The 18230-nt window shown below is 34.8% G+C and overlaps 1 protein-coding gene across 13 annotated transcripts in view; it reads left to right on the top strand.

Moving 5' to 3' along the window:
• Window positions 1–18230, top strand: part of HECTD1 (HECT domain E3 ubiquitin protein ligase 1) — a 65561-nt gene that overhangs the window by 16539 nt on the left and 30792 nt on the right. For 4 of the 13 annotated variants that reach the window (XM_075151716.1, XM_075151724.1, XM_075151725.1 and 1 more), the window contains exons 3-15: window positions 2544–2778; window positions 3661–3888; window positions 7308–7589; window positions 7846–8134; window positions 8464–8540; window positions 8628–8726; window positions 9067–9181; window positions 9811–9985; window positions 11436–11574; window positions 11778–11948; window positions 12976–13198; window positions 16382–16657; window positions 16763–16839. In XM_075151716.1, coding sequence (XP_075007817.1) covers window positions 2544–2778; window positions 3661–3888; window positions 7308–7589; window positions 7846–8134; window positions 8464–8540; window positions 8628–8726; window positions 9067–9181; window positions 9811–9985; window positions 11436–11574; window positions 11778–11948; window positions 12976–13198; window positions 16382–16657; window positions 16763–16839 — 2386 coding nt within the window. The remainder of the gene's footprint in view (window positions 1–2543; window positions 2779–3660; window positions 3889–7307; window positions 7590–7845; window positions 8135–8463; window positions 8541–8627; window positions 8727–9066; window positions 9182–9810; window positions 9986–11435; window positions 11575–11777; window positions 11949–12975; window positions 13199–16381; window positions 16658–16762; window positions 16840–18230) is intronic. The other 9 variants (XM_075151726.1, XM_075151717.1, XM_075151721.1 and 6 more) reach the window with 3 other exon arrangements.

Consider the following 18230-nt stretch of genomic DNA (forward strand, 5'->3'; position numbering starts at 1 on the left):
ATTTTCAGAAAGGATAAATAATTTTGTTTTTTTCAGAACAAATGAAGTTCTTATTATTGCTGCTTTTATAGGAATTCAGAGTACATTAACATAGTCTATAAAATTAGTTGAAGTCTGAGTAGCCTTTTATTTTGAGAACCAAGTAATTCCCACAGGTTAAGTGTATGACAAACCTACAGTTTCTTCCTGAAACCTTATGATACAACTTGGTTTCCTTACTGGAGGACTGGAAATCATTCCTCTAAGTCAGAAAACAAATGTCCTGACAGCAAGTGGAGGTTGTTATTTGCCTCCTAATTGAGAAAGTATGGTCTCTGACTAATATAGCTAGAGGTTCTGGCAAAAAGTCATTTTAAAAAAAACGCAAACCCTGAAGTTTTTGCCAGTGAGCTGTGTTCTTATAAGAAGAGTGTTGCTGATACAGCGCACTGGCATTTGTGCGCTGGCAAAGAATTCAATATAAATGATAGGCTCTTAGTAACTTTGTATTTTTGCTCTATCTGCTGGGTAATTGGCTCTCGTGGACAGGTGTTTTAAGGACAGGAATGGATTTCTTCCAGATTTTTAAATTTCCATTTTCAAAAAATACATCCAAGTTCCATTTGTGCTGTGTCTTTTTATAAACTGTTAAATCATAGAAAAAAAAGTGTTATATTTGCTAAGTATTGCTTTTAACTCCCTGCAAAAATCTATAGGGTTTTTTCTTGCTAGTGTTACAATGGAGACAGTGGAGCTGCTTACCTTTCACTTGGTTATCCGTGTGTAGTTTTGGTTTGTTTTGGGTTTTCTTTAAGATTTGTGTTGGTAAATTTTTTTTCTTGCAATATAATGTTTGAAGAACACTATTCATAGCAATGTTTTAGTGATCTGTGTGGTGTTGCATAAAATGCAGTGTAAAAGATCCAACACCAAAACACTGGGACAGGTAGCACTGTTGGCTTTAAATTTTATACACTGAAATGCTTCTTGTGTCATTGTATGGTAGTCATCTAATAATGAGTACAAATTTCAGACTTCTTTTTTCCAGTGGATAACGTCTTTAAAATGCAAAGTTACTGTGTAAACTCTTCTTAAGAAAGATGTGGAGTTAAACAGCAAATTTCTTAAGAACAACAGACAGTATAAGCTGGATAGGCTAATATAAGTATTACATATGTGACTTAGCTTTATTGAAGCTTCACTTATTAATGTCACTAAGGATCATTGGGTAATGTATCTATTTGTCAGGCAGTATTATTTTATTAATTCATAAAGCATGGCCAGATCTTCAAGGATATTAGCATTTTGCTGTCCCAGGATTTGGTGCCATTGTATGAGTCATCGTGCATACCAGATGGGATACTGAATGACCTCTGGGTTAGTCTTCAGAATGATTCATCAACGACTACTTCACCTGTCTTCCAGACCAAAAAGCATACTATTATTTTTGTTCTTTCTCTTTTGGATTTAGAAAAGTTCTAGGCCTTCTTTTGCAGACCAAAACGCTAGTTTAAAAAAAAAAGTTGTAATATTTGCCTCCTGTAGATTTAGTCTGATCTTCTACATCTAGGAATGAGGTATCCAATTATTTCAACTACTGTCACAGCATATATCCCCTTCACTTAATTTTCCACCACCAACTTGGAAGTCTTCTACCACTGCAGTGAACAATCATTACGTTATTTATTGCTAAGTAAGTATGCTATTGGAAGATAAATTGTCTTAAAGTATAGCTCCATGTCTTAGAACTTTTGATCCAAATCAGTCTTAATCACAGCTGCCATAATAGTGAAAAGCATTATTATGACCATCCATTTTGGTTTGTATCCTATTATGTCAGAGGGATAGAAGAAGGATTGTTGCAGCTTGCTTATTTTGTTTTGAAGTTGTGGGGATGTTCTTGACTGTCCTTGCATATGGAAATTAGGCTAATGATAAAGAGGAGAGCCAGCGGCTACTGAGGCATGGATATGAAGAGAAAATGCAATAGAAGCAAGCTAAATGAATTAAATATGTTCTCAGTGTGGTTAGGGGAAAAGAATGGTGGGGGGGGGAAGCTGAAATAGGATAAAAAGGCAAGTGAGAATGTTTATAACATAGGGAAGAAGGACCACTCAGAGAACTAAATTGTGTAGTATAAACCAAAATTAGTCTTTATATCGAACATAATATTTCATGGTTAAGTAGCTATTTATCGTCATGAACCTTGAAGCTCTGTTAAGAAAAAATGCATTGTTTGGTTATGCGAGGTTAATTCCTAAAACAATTTCCGAAGAGGATAAATTTTTCCCTCTATGATTGTAAAATTTGAAGAATTTTTTTTCTGCTGGGTTCCTCCCCTAATACAGAGTCTTTTCAGATTACTGATTTGAATTTTGGGGTGTGTATGAAATGCACGCATCCTAGCATTCTAAATGAATGCTCTGAACTAACTATAAACTAATCAAGCAAATCATGCCAGCATGAAAAGGATTAATCTGTTAATGTGAAAGTGTATGAAATTACTTAATGTAGAGAAACTTGCACAACTTAGTAATGTGTTGTTGTGGTTTTTTTTCCTGCAGATGCCCTCCTCGAACTTTTTTACCAGCACTGTGCAAAATTTTTCTCGATGAAAGTGCTCCAGACAATGTATTAGAAGTAACAGCTCGTGCCATAACATATTACCTGGATGTATCAGCTGAATGCACCCGTAGGATTGTGGGAGTGGATGGAGCTATCAAGGCACTTTGTAATCGTTTAGTAGTTGTTGAACTTAACAACAGAACGAGCAGAGATTTGGCTGAGCAATGTGTGAAGGTATGTGTACTAAAGAACCTTCTGTTTTTAAGGAGGAGTTGGAAAATTTGCTGTTTCTGAATAGCTTCCTCATATTCTAATCCTATTTATTTTATTAAAATGTGAAGCAAAAACATAGAGTATGATAAAAGTGTACATGCCAGCAATGCTGCTTATTTTTACTGTCAATCTGGTGCTCTTCAAAGCTGAGATTCCTTCAAAAAAAAGTATAGAAAAAGAAACAAATATTAGAAGAAAGTTTTCCTATTTATCTTACATGACTAGAATGCTAAGGGCTAACTTTATGCTGAAAAGGGAATGAAGAACTGCTCCAGATATAGATAAATTCCCTGCTGTAAAAAAAATTGTCTCCTGTCTCTTCAATAGCACTAGATACAGGTCCTGTGTACCCTTGTGAAGTTTTGAGAAAAATTTACAAGACTCTTAAAACCTCTCGTTTAAAGCATAACTCATGGCCATGTGATAGTATATAGTTTGAGTCCTTGATTACCATGGCGTGTATTTTCTATTTACTAGTTTTAGTCTACTCAGAAGTACATCACTGAAGTATTGGAGTGACAGTGCTCTTGGAAGTTTCAGTTGAGCTATCAGTTGTGTGTTATCCAAAGACTTAATTCTCACAGGAAAAGATACTATTATCTAGCTGTCTCTCATGAACACCTGTTATGACCATGCTATTGGGGGATATTCTTGTATTTGCTCCTGTATTTTTGAAGAAAACACTAAGAGTACCGGAGACTTTGGCCACTTCTGGGTGTTGAGGAAGAGAGGGGTTTTTTTGTTCTGTTGTTTTGTTTTCTTAACCAGTTCTGTGGATGGATATAAACAAATAACTGGCTTTTTATATGTACTTAATTCTAATTAAATTTCATTTTGTCATAGGTGTTAGAATTAATCTGTACCCGTGAGTCAGGAGCTGTGTTTGAAGCTGGAGGGTTGAATTGTGTTCTGACATTCATTCGTGACAGTGGACACCTTGTTCATAAAGATACTTTGCATTCAGCTATGGCTGTAGTATCCAGACTCTGTGGCAAAATGGAGCCTCAGGATTCTTCATTAGAGATCTGTGTGGAATCACTGTCTAGTTTATTAAAACATGAAGACCATCAGGTAACATAATAGTTGGCTCAATATGCTGTGAATTTAACTTCCGTTATGTTTAATAAATGAATGGCTAGGTATTTTTATATAGCCTTCACAACTATATATGTTTACATAGTAGCTGTTATATTTGGATTTTATGACAGTTTCCTTCACGGTTGTGATGACAACAGGATAAAAATACTGCATAGTGTTTGACTCCAAGCACTATTGTGTGAATATGATCTTATTTAACCTCTGAAAACTGTATTGAAAAATGTCCTGTAACTTTTTTCAGTGTGTTTTGAAATACTTTCTGAAGTAATTATTGTTCTATCTCTGCACCTCAGTCACTATTAAATTGAGCATAAATAAGAGACAAAAATCAATTTGGTTTGTTTTACTTTCGCAAAGCTAAGAGAAACAATAAAAACATCCACAGTCAATGTTAAAATATTACGTTGGAAGCCAGCTTAAATGGTACTACTATAGATGCAGCACTACTTCTTTATTGTGGTTTTATTAACTTGAGAAGTATCCTTGTAAAATCTAGAAAATGAATCCTAGAGGAATTACCTTCCTGCTAGTAGAATCCTTTTGTGTATGTCATACTAATGCTTTGCAGTAGCTACTTAGCCAAATTCTTGCCGTACCCTGGCCAGGCTTCTTGTCCACACCATCCTCAGTCCCCATTTTGCCCCCACCTCTGTCCTCATTCCTTTCTCTACACCCCAGCCCCCCCCAGTCTGGTTTATTAAGGCATCATGTTTGGGAGACTAAATCTTTTTGCCTGTCAGCTAAATTTTTTTATATATTTTTAGATCTTTTTGAAAGACCCAGTTGGCAGGGGACTGTCACACTAGCCATTTCAGAACAAGCTACCATGTTTTTTAGATATTACGTAATTTTATTAATGCACTGACGATCTCAGGCAAGTTAATCCTGAAATTTAGACCATAGACCTGTAGTATTTTAACTGTTTCCCAATTTATAATACATTTGAAAGAAAGCAATTGCTGGGGTTGTTGGAGATCTGAATGAGAGTTCAAATTAACTTAATCTTTTAGCAGTTAAGCTTTAAGATAAGTGTGCTTACGATTGGAGTAACCCAGATGATAATAAGTAAATCTGTACCGGTATCCTTGAGAAATGTGTTTTGTGTGGAACGAGCCTCAGGATTTACAATGAATGTTGATGTGTATTATGTATTTGCCCAGTAACTTCCTTCGTAAAGTTTTGTTGTTCCCCCCGCCCCCCACCCCCATCCTTTTACACCATTGGATTTGGTCGCTTTTTGTGGGGGCTGCAGTTAGTAACATCACTTAAGGGAAGAGTTCAGACCAGATGAATGTGGCCCCAAGAACAGCTTATCTATAAGTTTGGTTTTTTTAACGTTTCTACTAAACTTGCAGTTTGTGAGAAGAAATGTAAATACCTTCCACAGTACTCTCTTGCTTTGTAAACTGATGCCACTAATGCGGTGTGTTAAATAAGCTCAACCTTTCTTGTGTATTTCTGACAGAGCTGTTCTGGTAAAAATCCATAAAGTGTATATAGATTACATAAAGATTGGCAGAATTTTTTATCCATTGTGCTGTCAAAGAACTGGAGCAAAATGCCAGAGGACATGAGTGGTGACCATTACAAGTTAAAGAAAAAATCCCTTGCAAAAAAGTACTGATAAATCAGAATGCTTGGCATGCAGGGACCATGCCAGAAATTTAACATGCTTTGCATTTATTCAGGAGAAACTTTGTTTTTCTAGTCCTTGCAAACTTAATGGAGATTTAAGATTTTAACTTCGTGAAGTCTGGCTAACACTCTAATCTTGTTCTGTGTGTTGATGAGAAACTATTTAAGCCCTTGGTATGTGATAGCTGACAATCATTTGAAAATGGGCTGTGCTAGAAGTTGATGACATTTTAGGGAGTAAGAACTGTAATAATTTAGAGTTTGGTGAAGAATAGGTATTGTTGGTGTTTTGTTTTGTTTTGGTTTTACTATTTCTTGACACCAGTCTGGTTTGCTGCTGCACATCTATGAAGACAAATGTGCCAGCAGCACTCATTTGCACGCCTATGCAAACCTCCTGATCTGAAAGATGGAAACACTTTTAGTGTATAGTTAAGAGAAATGTTAAAAGCAAAACCTCCCTTCCTTTTCAACACCGACATGAAAAGAAGTTGGATCCTTTCCTGGGCAGTTGGCCAGCAGTATTTTTTGCTGGATTGTTAAGAGGATCATCAGTAAGCCTTGTTTCCACAGTGTCACTGGTTTTTTTTTTTTTTTTTTTTTTTTGTTGGGTTTTGGTTTTTTTTCCCTTCCTTTAGTGACAAACCTAAATTTGGGAGTTTATATTTTATTGTCACAAGAATACTTGCATATCCCTGGGTCAGGTGCTCAGTGGACAATCTGGGTTATCTAAGGGTAAAAACTGCTTTTCCCAGTTTGTTGTATTTTTAGGCTTGGTCCAATTGAAAAATTTCTTATACTTCTGAGAAGCATGTAGACCTTTAAATACAACTTTTCACTATCAAACTTCACTGTCAGTTTAACACTTTGGAAGATCTGAGTTGGTGCCTCAGCTAAAGGCTTGTTTGATAGCATTTATTTTAATAGAAAGCACCAAATTAATATAACATATTGTAATATTAGCATAATACTAATTATAAATATCAAATTATAACAGAATATTTTATATTCTATAAATGTAGAAGATAAAACTGCAAAGAAATTTTTACATTATCTTCATTGTCCTTTGAGGAACAAATTGGAAATTCAGTAAATGTGTGAAAATTAGGAAGTAGAACCTCATGGTGCATTTTCTTGGTGTTTTGGGTTTTTTTTTGTTTTTTTTTAAGTTTTATTATTAAAGCTGCTTTAACGGTTTCTGACATCAGAACAATCAGAAGGTTAAGCACTCTGTATTTCAGTACCAAGCTGTGGGTTGATTTCCACCCCCCCCCCCCCCAAACTGTATTGTCAGAATGGACAATTGCTAGTGGGGATTAGAAATAGTTGTGTTTCTGGTAAGAACATCATCTATAACTAAAAACTGTTTTTAAAATGTGCTTCCAACAAATTTGGCAATTTGATTATTAAATGTGTTTTTCTAGATTGGTTTGGGGTTTTGCTCATACAGTTAAGGAGGTGCTCGAAACGCTGAACTTTAGTCAAAGTGTTTCCTTGATTTCTGTATATCAATAGAGAGAAAGGGGGGAAAAACCCCAACAACAATACAGTCATTCAGTGAGCAGTTCAGAGCACTGTTGGGTTCCAACTCCCAAGTTTCTGGCTTAAAAAGCCTGTCTCCTCCGTTCATTGACTTTGAAGGGAACCTGGGGAAATCAGCTGCTTCTGTGCGTCCTGTATTCTTGTGAATATCCCCTTAGCATCTTCTCATCTTAAGATTGAGATTTTTCATCTTTTCTCTTGCACTTCTTTCTTAGGTTTCAGATGGAGCTCTGAGATGCTTTGCTTCATTAGCTGACAGATTCACACGGCGTGGAGTTGACCCAGCTCCATTAGCTAAGCATGGATTAACTGAGGAGTTGTTATCTCGCATGGCGGCTGCTGGTGGGACAGCATTAGGACCATCTTCAGCTTGCAAACCTGGACGGAGTAGCACTGGAGCACCATCTACAGCTGCAGATTCTAAATTAAGTAATCAGGTGTCAACTATTGTAAGCCTGTTGTCAACCCTGTGTAGAGGCTCTCCAGTAGTAACACATGTAAGAAATCCTTTTACGCTACAGTTTTTTGTTCTCACAGGGTTTTTCCCTTCATGTACTTCATTATATGCAAGATTTGTGTTGCTATTTTATATATAGATACATAGATTTATAAGGTTTTTTTTATATATATATATATATACACACACACACATAGGTTATTTATAAAGAGGGGAAAAAAAGAAACATTTCATATGGAAATGAAACCCAGTTCTGATAGTATTTTCTAAAGCCCTGTATATTTTTTATTGTTCAGACTTTTAATTATTTCCAGGATCTCCTAAGATCTGAACTTCCAGATTCTATAGAAAGTGCGTTGCAGGGTGATGAGAGATGTGTACTGGATACCATGCGGTTAGTAGATCTTCTTTTGGTGCTACTGTTCGAAGGGAGAAAAGCCCTGCCAAAATCCAGTGCTGGATCTACAGGCAGAATCCCAGGATTGCGAAGACTGGATAGTTCTGGGGAACGTTCTCATCGGCAGCTGATAGATTGCATCCGCAGTAAGGATACTGATGCACTAATAGATGCTATTGACACAGGAGGTAAGCAAAAATACTCTGAAAAAGAGAGTAAGATAAATAAAGTATCTTTTTATTTTTATAATCTATGGTGTCATAACAAATACTTAGGTAGTACCTTGAAATTCTTTATATACAAGTTCACTTATTTTGTTAAATACACAACAGGTCTTGTAGTAATAATTCCTATGCTACTTTTTTTTTTTAATTGCAATTAAGCGCATATATACTTCCCTGGAATTATTGAGGATGCTTAATTTTTTTTCAGACATACCGTTTATTTAAAGAACACTGATGAAGTTTAATTTATAATTCTGTGAGCTTTAATTACTTTATTTCATTGTATCTTTCAGCTTTTGAAGTAAATTTTATGGATGATGTAGGACAAACTCTTTTAAACTGGGCCTCAGCTTTTGGAACTCAGGAAATGGTAAACTAGTTTAGAATCCTAAAAACTTAAGTTATTTATGTAAAGAAAGAGATAAAAAAACCTAGTTTCCTTTTTCTTGTTTAACAGGTAGAATTTCTCTGTGAAAGAGGTGCTGATGTTAACAGAGGTCAGAGGTCATCCTCATTACATTATGCAGCATGTTTTGGAAGACCTCAGGTAGCAAAGGTATGATTTAAACTGACACTGTTAGAAAGCCTTACATACTGACTTTTTGCCTTGTTCTGTACAAAATGTCTTTGATGCAATATGTTTAACAAACGTGCACTGTCAAATATTTACAAGTTCTTTACAGTGTTTATCAGAATATAAATTTTCTGTTATGATAGGGCAGTAATATGAGTAAAAGTAATTTTATATTGGCTCTACAGCTATAAAAAGCACATAATGTTCTAACTTTTCTTACAAGCATGAGAAGAGTGTAGGAAAGATGTATGAAAAACATGTTTACTGCTTTGGAAGAAGGAATCTTAATGTTTTTTTCATATTTAAAAATATTTGTTCTCAGACTCTTTTACGACATGGTGCAAACCCTGATTTGAGAGATGAAGATGGGAAAACTCCTTTAGACAAAGCTCGTGAAAGGGGGCACAGTGAAGTTGTAGCTATTCTTCAGTCTCCAGGTGAGTGCAGTTTTTAATTCCATACCCTTGCTAGTAGAAATGCTTATATATGTTAAGTAATTCAATTTTAGAATTTTACTCTACTAAGAGTCATTTAAAAAAATAGTATTTTTGACCAACCTTCCTTAACCTGCAAAGTACATATAAAAACCTTAATATTTTATTAAGGTTCTTAATGTTCCTAAGGGATGGGGATTACCGAAGAAACTGCTGACTGGGCATGAGCAGTGCGAGTGGTCCTGCTCTTCAGCTGTGGAATGGGGCTAGACTGGGATTTTGCTGTGGGTTCAGGGGATGTCAGCTTTGGTAGCTTTTCTGACATCCTTTCTTTCTACACGGGAACTTCACTTTACTTGTTCATGAGGCTTCTGTAGCGCTGGAGCCACAGGTGGTTATGTGTTCATATTTAGTTCACTTTAAGGACTTTGAGCTTCTCCTATGAGCAGTCTTTCGTGGTACTTGTCATCAAACAGTTTTCTTCAAGAAGTCTTGCACATGTGAATTGTATATTTTTAGGAATGCATGTAGGTACTTAGATGTTAGTAGAGAAAACTCTTACATTTATTTGAAGGGTTTTTTTGTTGGTTGGTTTTTGCCATTGAACATTTTGGGGAAAAAATATTTTCTAGGGGACTGGATGTGTCCTGTTAACAAAGGAGATGAGAAGAAAAAGAAAGATACAAATAAGGATGAGGAAGAATGTAATGAACCCAAAGGAGATCCAGAAATGGCACCCATATACTTGAAAAGATTATTGCCTGTGTTTGCACAAACATTTCAACAAACTATGTTGCCTTCAATAAGGTAATAGACATGATAGACAGTTTCCCTGTATATTTTGAATTCCTTAATACACTCTGTTAAAAAAGCCAAGGTGGAATCTTTTTCAGTAAAAATTATAACATCTAAAAGTTTAAGTAATGCAAGTGACATGTCAAAATATTTCTGTTTGAATATAAGTGGTGGTTTGAAAAGTGTTGCAATTCTAATTTTTACTTAGTATTTTAAGTAGCATTTTTTACTTTCTGTCTTGGAAGTGATGTCTTGGAAAAAATACGGTTAGTTAGTCAGAAGTGGGAGCAAGAAGCACGCTCTTGACTATAGTAGCATGATGAAAGAATACTATATTCATATAGTACTTTGTATAGACTGTGTATACTTTGTATTTGGTTACAGCTATTTGTAGCCACTAAAAATACTAATTTAGGAGAGGAAAACTAATGACATAGTATCAAGATACATTAATTGGAAAATTGAAAAGAGTGGAAAAAGCTGTTTTAGAAGGCTTCTTAACAGCTTAAATGTTAATCAACTGGAGAAGATGCCTCTTACTGAGAGAATTAAAAGAATGTAATCTAATTTAATACTAAAAAGGAATACTGTGGGTGGCATAATGGTTCTGATAAATTGTGTCTGACCATAACCTCTCAGCCTTTTACACTACAAATGCAACATTTGCTTAATCTCTTATTTGTGTTCCCAGTGTTTATAGGTACTTTGAGGTGTGAAAAGACAAGATAAAAAGGGGACTCTAGTGGAGAGAGACTCTACATGAGCTGATGATAGGAAACTTAAACTAGGTAGTTTTAAATGAAGGAAATAAGAAACTATGTTAACAATCTGTGCATGATTAACTGTTGTTGCAGATTGTGGAAAGAAGTAGTTGACTCTCTGTATTTTGAAGTTTTCTTTATGAATCAGGTAAATCATGTTTTTAAAAGTCAATCAAATAAAAATTCAGCTGTAACCATACAGAAGTGATTGGCTTCCAAATTAATTGTAGTTCTTAATATGGAAAGCTGCATGATCTAATAGTAATTTTAGACTTTAAAACTCTAGGGACCTCACCAAAACAAGGGAAGTATGTGACAGAAACAGAAGGCTAGATACGTGGGAGGAAGATGAAGTGTGCAGAAGTGAATTGCCATTACTAAGAGTGAATAAAGACAGAATGTAAATAGGTTTACCTAGAGAAGGATTGAGGAGGGAAAAATACGTTAGACTTACAGTGCTGAGGAATCAAAAAAGATCAGTAGGTGAATTATTCTTAGAGATAATCTAGGACTTAGTAACAATAACCAATTTTGGTTCCAATAACCAGAACTGGAACTCATTTAAAAAAATTTTTTGTTTTGAAAGCATGCATAAATGTAGTGCAAAACCAGTTTTACCTTGAATCTTTTTGTTGCTTTGATTACTGCTTGCTTTATCTTTGTAAGAATCTTTTTTTTTTCCCCTATGATCTTTTTTAAAGGAAAGCAAGTCTTGCCCTCATTAGAAAAATGATACATTTTTGTTCTGAGGCGCTGCTGAAAGAGGTTTGTGACTCTGATGCTGGCCACAATCTGCCCACGATACTGGTTGAGATAACAGCTACAGTTCTTGATCAAGAGGTAGGAAGAAAGAAAATGTTGTCCTTTTATGAAACCAGTGCAAAAAAGGGGGTTAGGCTCATTGATTCCACCTACTTATTAATAACTAATCCTAAAGTGTTTATAGCATCCATCTGTGACCACATGTGAAGTTCAGCATGTAAAGATATTTCAAAGTAAAGAGATCTCCTTTGTTATTTCCTTTCCACCCCAATGTATTACAGGATGATGATGATGGCCATTTGCTAGCCTTGCAAATCATAAGGGATTTGGTGGATAAAGGTGGTGATCTTTTTCTAGACCAACTGGCTAGACTCGGTGTAATTAGTAAAGTGTCAACTTTGGCGGGGCCGTCATCTGATGATGAAAATGAAGAGGAGTCTAAACCTGAGAAAGTAAGTACAGAATTGATAGCTTTATTTGTTCCTGTAAAACCAACACTTCTAGTACAATTTTCACTGTTATGAAAATGTCCAGAGGAAGGTATTTAGATAGATAGGTTATTAAATTAATGCTTATTGTACACCACTTGTTTTAATTGTTTTTATTGTTGTTTTCTGTAAATTCATTTTCTGTTAGCACATTATTATCTGCTGAGTTTTCCTATTTATATTTACTTGTGGTAAGGTTGATTGACACTTGTTTTGGCTGGTGTTTTGCAAATGGCTGCTAAACGAAATGAATCTTTTCTGAATAGAGTGCATCTCTTTCAATGTACATGCATCAAATAATTGCAGACATTTTAAACATTGTTACGGAATATATTAAAAAAAAAAATTTCTACATAACGAAAACCTTAAGTGCATATTGAAGTTATTTACCAATTTCCAACAGTCACATTACTGACCACTCAGATGAACTGAATGGGTAACAGACCACTTCTGTTATCCATTCAGTTAAGATTTATAGTTAAGCCTTAAATGTATAGTTAAGCTTTTTCTGTGTGGGTTTTGGGTTGTTTGGGATTTTTTTTTTGGTTGTCAATTTTTTTTTCCTTAATGTTAAGCTTTTTTAGTGTGTAGATATTAAGAAACTGTCTGGACATGGTCCTGGGCAACTGGTTGTAGGTCGTCCTGCCTGAGCAGGGGTTTGGACTAGATGGCCTCCAGAGGTCCCTTCCAACCTCAACCATTCTTTCCTCACAATACAAGTTTTGAACAGAGGTGGATGTCCCAGTCGGTAGGCTGTTGTTATGGTTGAATAGATAAATCTGTATCTGAAAGGAAACTTTTCTTAAAAGTATCTTTCTCTATTAAAGAATACTTTTAAAGATACATTTTACAGACAGAAGTAGTATACTTCTGGTTTGAGTAATTCTTTTTCTCCTCAAGCCTTAAAATGAGTTTTGTGTGTTGGTTTTTTGTTGGGTTTGGGGTTTTTTAATGGCTTGGGTTTTTTTGTTTTGATACAATTTTATTACAGGAGGATGAACCACAGGAGGATGCTAAAGAACTGCAACAGGGTAAACCATATCACTGGAGAGACTGGTCAATCATTAGGGGAAGGGACTGCTTGTATATCTGGAGTGATGCTGCAGCCCTGGAGCTATCTAATGGTAGTAATGGATGGTTCAGATTTATCTTGGATGGAAAACTGGCCACAATGTATTCCAGTGGCAGCCCTGAAGGAGGATCCGATAGTTCAGGTAGTTTCTTTACAGTTCAAGTCCAAGTTAAGTTTTGAGACTGTTACCTTTGTTTATATGATTTGATTGGAGCTATTTTGTTTTGCAGGAATTGGCTTACTAAATAGTAAAGGATGTAAACAGGTGGAAGGTGGTCAGTTAATTGTGATGCTTTTTATCAGATAGCATGTGACCGTAACTTTACTTCCTTGGTGAATTGTGTTAAGTAAACATCTTGCCAGTATAAGTGTATTAACTTTGTTTTGTTTTGATTCTTCTCCATGCATACTTAATTTTTTCACCCCAGTCATTAAAAGCACTTTGTAGTGGCCGTCCCAGGAAAAGCAGGTTGAAATGGCAATTTGTTGTTTGCTTTTAGCTAGCAGAATGAAATTGCATGTGTTTGAAGACAAAGTAATGGAAAGTTTCTCATCAAGATTGGGAAACAAATTACAGTGTCTTAATTGTTTGTCGGAGAGAGGTTAAGGGAACAGACCTTATGTGCTGGCAATACACAGGTGGTTTTAATTTTCTGTACAGAATATACAACTTGTTCTGGATGCAGAAACAACCCTCCTTTATTGTTTCATTTTTTTTGCAACAGTTCATGCATTTATGAACCAGCAGACAATTTGCAAATTATTACGTTTTCAACAAGTCATTTAATAAAATAACAGAACATATTATGATTCAGGATAGAAATGAAGTCAGGATAACGACTTTATCCATCAATTTTGGGGCATGAAGAAAAAATGTGATATAGTGTGTTTTTAGATTATAACACAGCTGGAAAACTCATCTAGTTGTTGTTGGGGTTTTTTTTTTTGTCAGAAAATGTATCTTTGCATTCTTTTTAACAAGGCTAATAGCTTAAAAGGTAAACCATTTCTATGAGGTTAATTTCTTAAATCCTCATAGCCCCTGGATGCCAATTCTGCTTTCTTCCTTCCAAATGATGTGGGCATGGGGATGAGACTTTACTATTTCCGTACAAGATGAGCGGAATGGGGATGGCTCAGATGAATATCGAATGAAGAGAACTTAAAACAAAAGAGGTCGGATTAAGAATTTAAGAAAATGTGTCTCTTCATATCAGTCTTTTAAAAAAGATTGAATAAGTCCCAAGTTTTTGAACAAGATACCTAGCGTGGATATTACGGAAGGGAAGGAGCTAAACTAGGATTAAATGAGGCTTCTTGCAACCTTTTGTCAAATAGACATCTGCTAAAAGTGCTGACGTTGCAGTGTAATTTGCCTGAACTTTAACCATTAGCTCTAAGTGTGTGCAGCAGTCTCTTTTACTTAACAAATACTAGTTTCTTATCTCTTAAGTTTAACTAAACTAGAGTACAGTATAGACCCAGAACAGTATCTTTAAGCCCTGAACTATACTATATGTTCTGCTGTCTGAAATGTTATTACGGATTAATCTCATGGTATACTTTTTAGTTACTTCACGACTGGCAAGAATATAGAGGGTTGAGTAATGGAATTTGTTAGTGTGTATCGCATGATGAAAGTTGGGGCGGGAGGAGGAAATACATATACTATGAACATTTTTGGAAGGTCTGTACTCACCCCTCTCCACATTAGCTTAAAACTTGTTTTGTTTGAATTTTTAGAAAAAAATAAAAGTTCAATGCAAAAATTGAAATTTAATGGTAATTCTGAAGTTTTAAGTGAGTCTCAAAATTCTGTCTAAAGGAACCCGAAATTTATTCCCAACCATGTATAATCATTGCACTTTCAGTGTGACATGCTATATAATAAATTTGTTAAAATGTAATTATGGAAAGGTTTCGTTAATGGAATTTTAATTTTGCATATGAAATTTAAAATTCTTTTTATAAACCTTCTCTCTGGATGCTATGAATTTTAAGCAATAAAGAATGTTATGCCTCAAAAGTGCATATTTATTTTTATAGAGATTATTTATTTTTGTATTATACAACAATAAAAATGGCAAAATTTAAAAACTGAGAGCATAAGTCATTGCAGCAAAAGGAAAACAGCAATTTTACAAGTGCATGATCTACAAAAGTTGTATTTATCAGATCAGTATGCTGAAGGATGAGGATACTTGTTAACTTTGAAGTTGAGATGTAATCTTTACATTAATGAGGTTATTGCATTTTTATTTTGACGGAATTTTTATTTTTTAAATTATGTACTCATCAAATTTTGTGGAATTATGCTAATTAACATTTCAAATGTAGTGTGCAGCCTTTTAATTACTACAATATCAATACAATTTAATTAAAACTGACATAGTTGTTTGGAATAATTTCAGGCTAGATGACCTACATATCCTAAAAGGAGGATATGATCCTGTTTGTCATCTATTAAATATCTCCACATAAATATTAGCTTTTAATCAAGTCTCGTGTGGTGCCATTAGTTTTATTTATTTATTTATTTCATGTTTTTCTCAGAGATACAGAGGTCCTTAAAATTTTTATAATAACTAAAAAAGGAGTAGGAACATCTGCATTATAACTTGAATTAGCATAATGTCACTGTATTAAGTAATGTAATTGTGGCTTTCTTACTTTCTCTGAGCTGAATATAGAGGTTCTACAAAGAAGATGAATAACAGTTTTAGTATAGCTTATAAAAATTTTTTTGGGGTGCCTTTGTGACACTTAATCTGAACAAATAGCTATCATCTCAGCTCAAATTTACTTTTAGCACATGTTGATTGTCAGACTGTAAAGTTTTGTAAATTTTTTTCTGGTTTTTATATGGCTTCAACATCTTTTCTCCACTTGCTTTAAGCTGTGAAGGTGATTGCTGTTTTCCTGTTGGAGGATTCATTTTAATTTCCTATTTCTAAAAACTCACTTTTGAGAATAGTTCATGCTGGCCATAATGAGATAAATTATTTTTGCAAGTCTAAAAGTTTATCATGGATTTCTTTGATCTTCCTATTATAATTGTAAAGGTGAATTAATACATCTGTCAATAACACCATTCAGTAAGAGTTGCATTGTCCACTTTGATGCGATCGTGGAATAAATCACTGTTGAAGTACAGAAATATACTGAGAAGAAATATAGAACACTTTTAAGACCCTTAATTTCAAACTTAATTTTGCATTGAATGTACTCATTTGTTTTGCTCTTGCAAAAAAAAAAATGTTTGAGATATATGATGATGGAATCAATTTTTGGAAGAAAAAAAAAATGTTTGTTTCTTTTTAAATAGAAAGTAGGAGTGAGTTCCTTGAGAAGTTGCAAAGAGCTCGAAGCCAAGTAAAACCATCTACCACAAGCCAGCCAATTTTATCGGCACCAGGGCCAACTAAACTGACCGTGGGAAACTGGTCACTCACCTGTTTAAAAGAAGGAGAAATTGCTATTCACAATTCCGATGGTCAGCAAGCTACAATACTGAAAGAAGATCTGCCAGGCTTTGTGTTTGAATCTAACAGAGGAACAAAGCATTCGTTTACAGCTGAAACCTCTTTGGGTAAGTATGTAGGTATGTGTTATGTGCAGGTAGGAGCAAGTGTATATGAGGTAGTTCATCTGTTTGTTGCTTCTCATACCTGTGAGAAATTGTGACTTTTCTAAATATATGTTGCAGGGTCGGAATTTGTGACTGGCTGGACAGGCAAAAGAGGAAGAAAGCTGAAATCTAAACTGGAGAAGACAAAGCAAAAGGTTGGTGAGCATTTGTGAATTTTATACTTAGAATTTAATTGAGTTTGTTCTATTTTGTAACGTGTTTATGGAGTTGTAGTTTCCTCTTAGAGGATTAAAATCTTCTCTGATTTCAACTAGATACAATTTTATGCTGAACTTGAAGGGAAGAACTTCACTTAGAACAAAGCATTTCTGCAGGTGCTTTTGTCCAACAGTCTTAGTAAACTCTGTGTTCTTCTAGAGGAAAGCAAATTTTCTTTTAAAAATGTAAGGAAATCCAATCCTCCTGACCTATATTTGTATAATTCTGTAGGTGTTTCTTTTTCTTATGCAAAAAGATGTTATGATCAATAGTACAGTTGTATCAGAGGCATATGTTACTTCTATTCACTACATTCAGATACTAATTTTAGACTGGATATCGTGACAGATAGGGGGATGGAAGTGAACAGTCTATATTTTAAGAGTTGTGGTAGTGAAGCAAAATGTGTAAACGCCCTCATTTTAGACTTCTCTAAAATTCTTCTTTCTCTTCTCAAACCAAAGGGAAAAAAAGAGGAACTAAGAAATCAAGTATTAAGGTTTTTACAAAAACACAAAATACGTTCTGTGTACGTTCTGTGGCCAGCTGATGCCAAGGGCTCAAGCTAATCTTCAGTCTTGACCTCTCTTGCAGTTTCTAACAGTGCAGTTAATATGTTCTGTACCAAAAATCTGCAGCATGTAAGGACACTTATATCTGAGGAAATGTGACACTAAATTGAAAATCAAAATACTGTGTGAATGAGGATAGATGGAACAATAGAAGGAAGGCAGTGCTCTTTCATACCTGAGATTGCACTGTAGCTCCGAAGGTTATAAAACATATTATTGTAGGACACATGATGATAATGAAAAGGAGAGATTTTTGGGGAAATTTCTTATAAGCAAAATGTTGTTTAATAAGAACTTATTTTATCAAATCTGTATCTTGTTTGATCCATACTTTGTAGAAAAAGTAATTCTTGGTATGAGGTCACGTAAGGACTTTTTGTGTGAATTGGTTTAAGGAATATGAATAGAGCATTCAGAAACCATACAAAACCCCCTTAATCTTACCTCTTAAAGGATTACTAGATCCATGATACAGTTCTAAAGAAACAGATTTACAGATTGAGAGTCCTGTCTTCTCTCCTACCTTTGTGCTGTAATTTAATATATGATGGTAAGTTTAGTTTCTGTCAGTTTCAGTAAGACTCTGTATATTTCCATTTATTTCTCCTGTACTTTTATCCTTTCACAATCTTTGCATTTCATGATGTATGATAGGTTTCAGTTCTTCCCTATTCGTTTGTGTCTGTCATGGACTTCTTTAAAAAAGATGACCAAGTTTCTTTAATAATAATAAGTCTCATTACAGTAAGGTATGA

This window comes from Calonectris borealis, chromosome 5 (assembly GCF_964195595.1).
Source record: "Calonectris borealis chromosome 5, bCalBor7.hap1.2, whole genome shotgun sequence".
Lineage (NCBI taxonomy): Eukaryota > Metazoa > Chordata > Aves > Procellariiformes > Procellariidae > Calonectris > Calonectris borealis.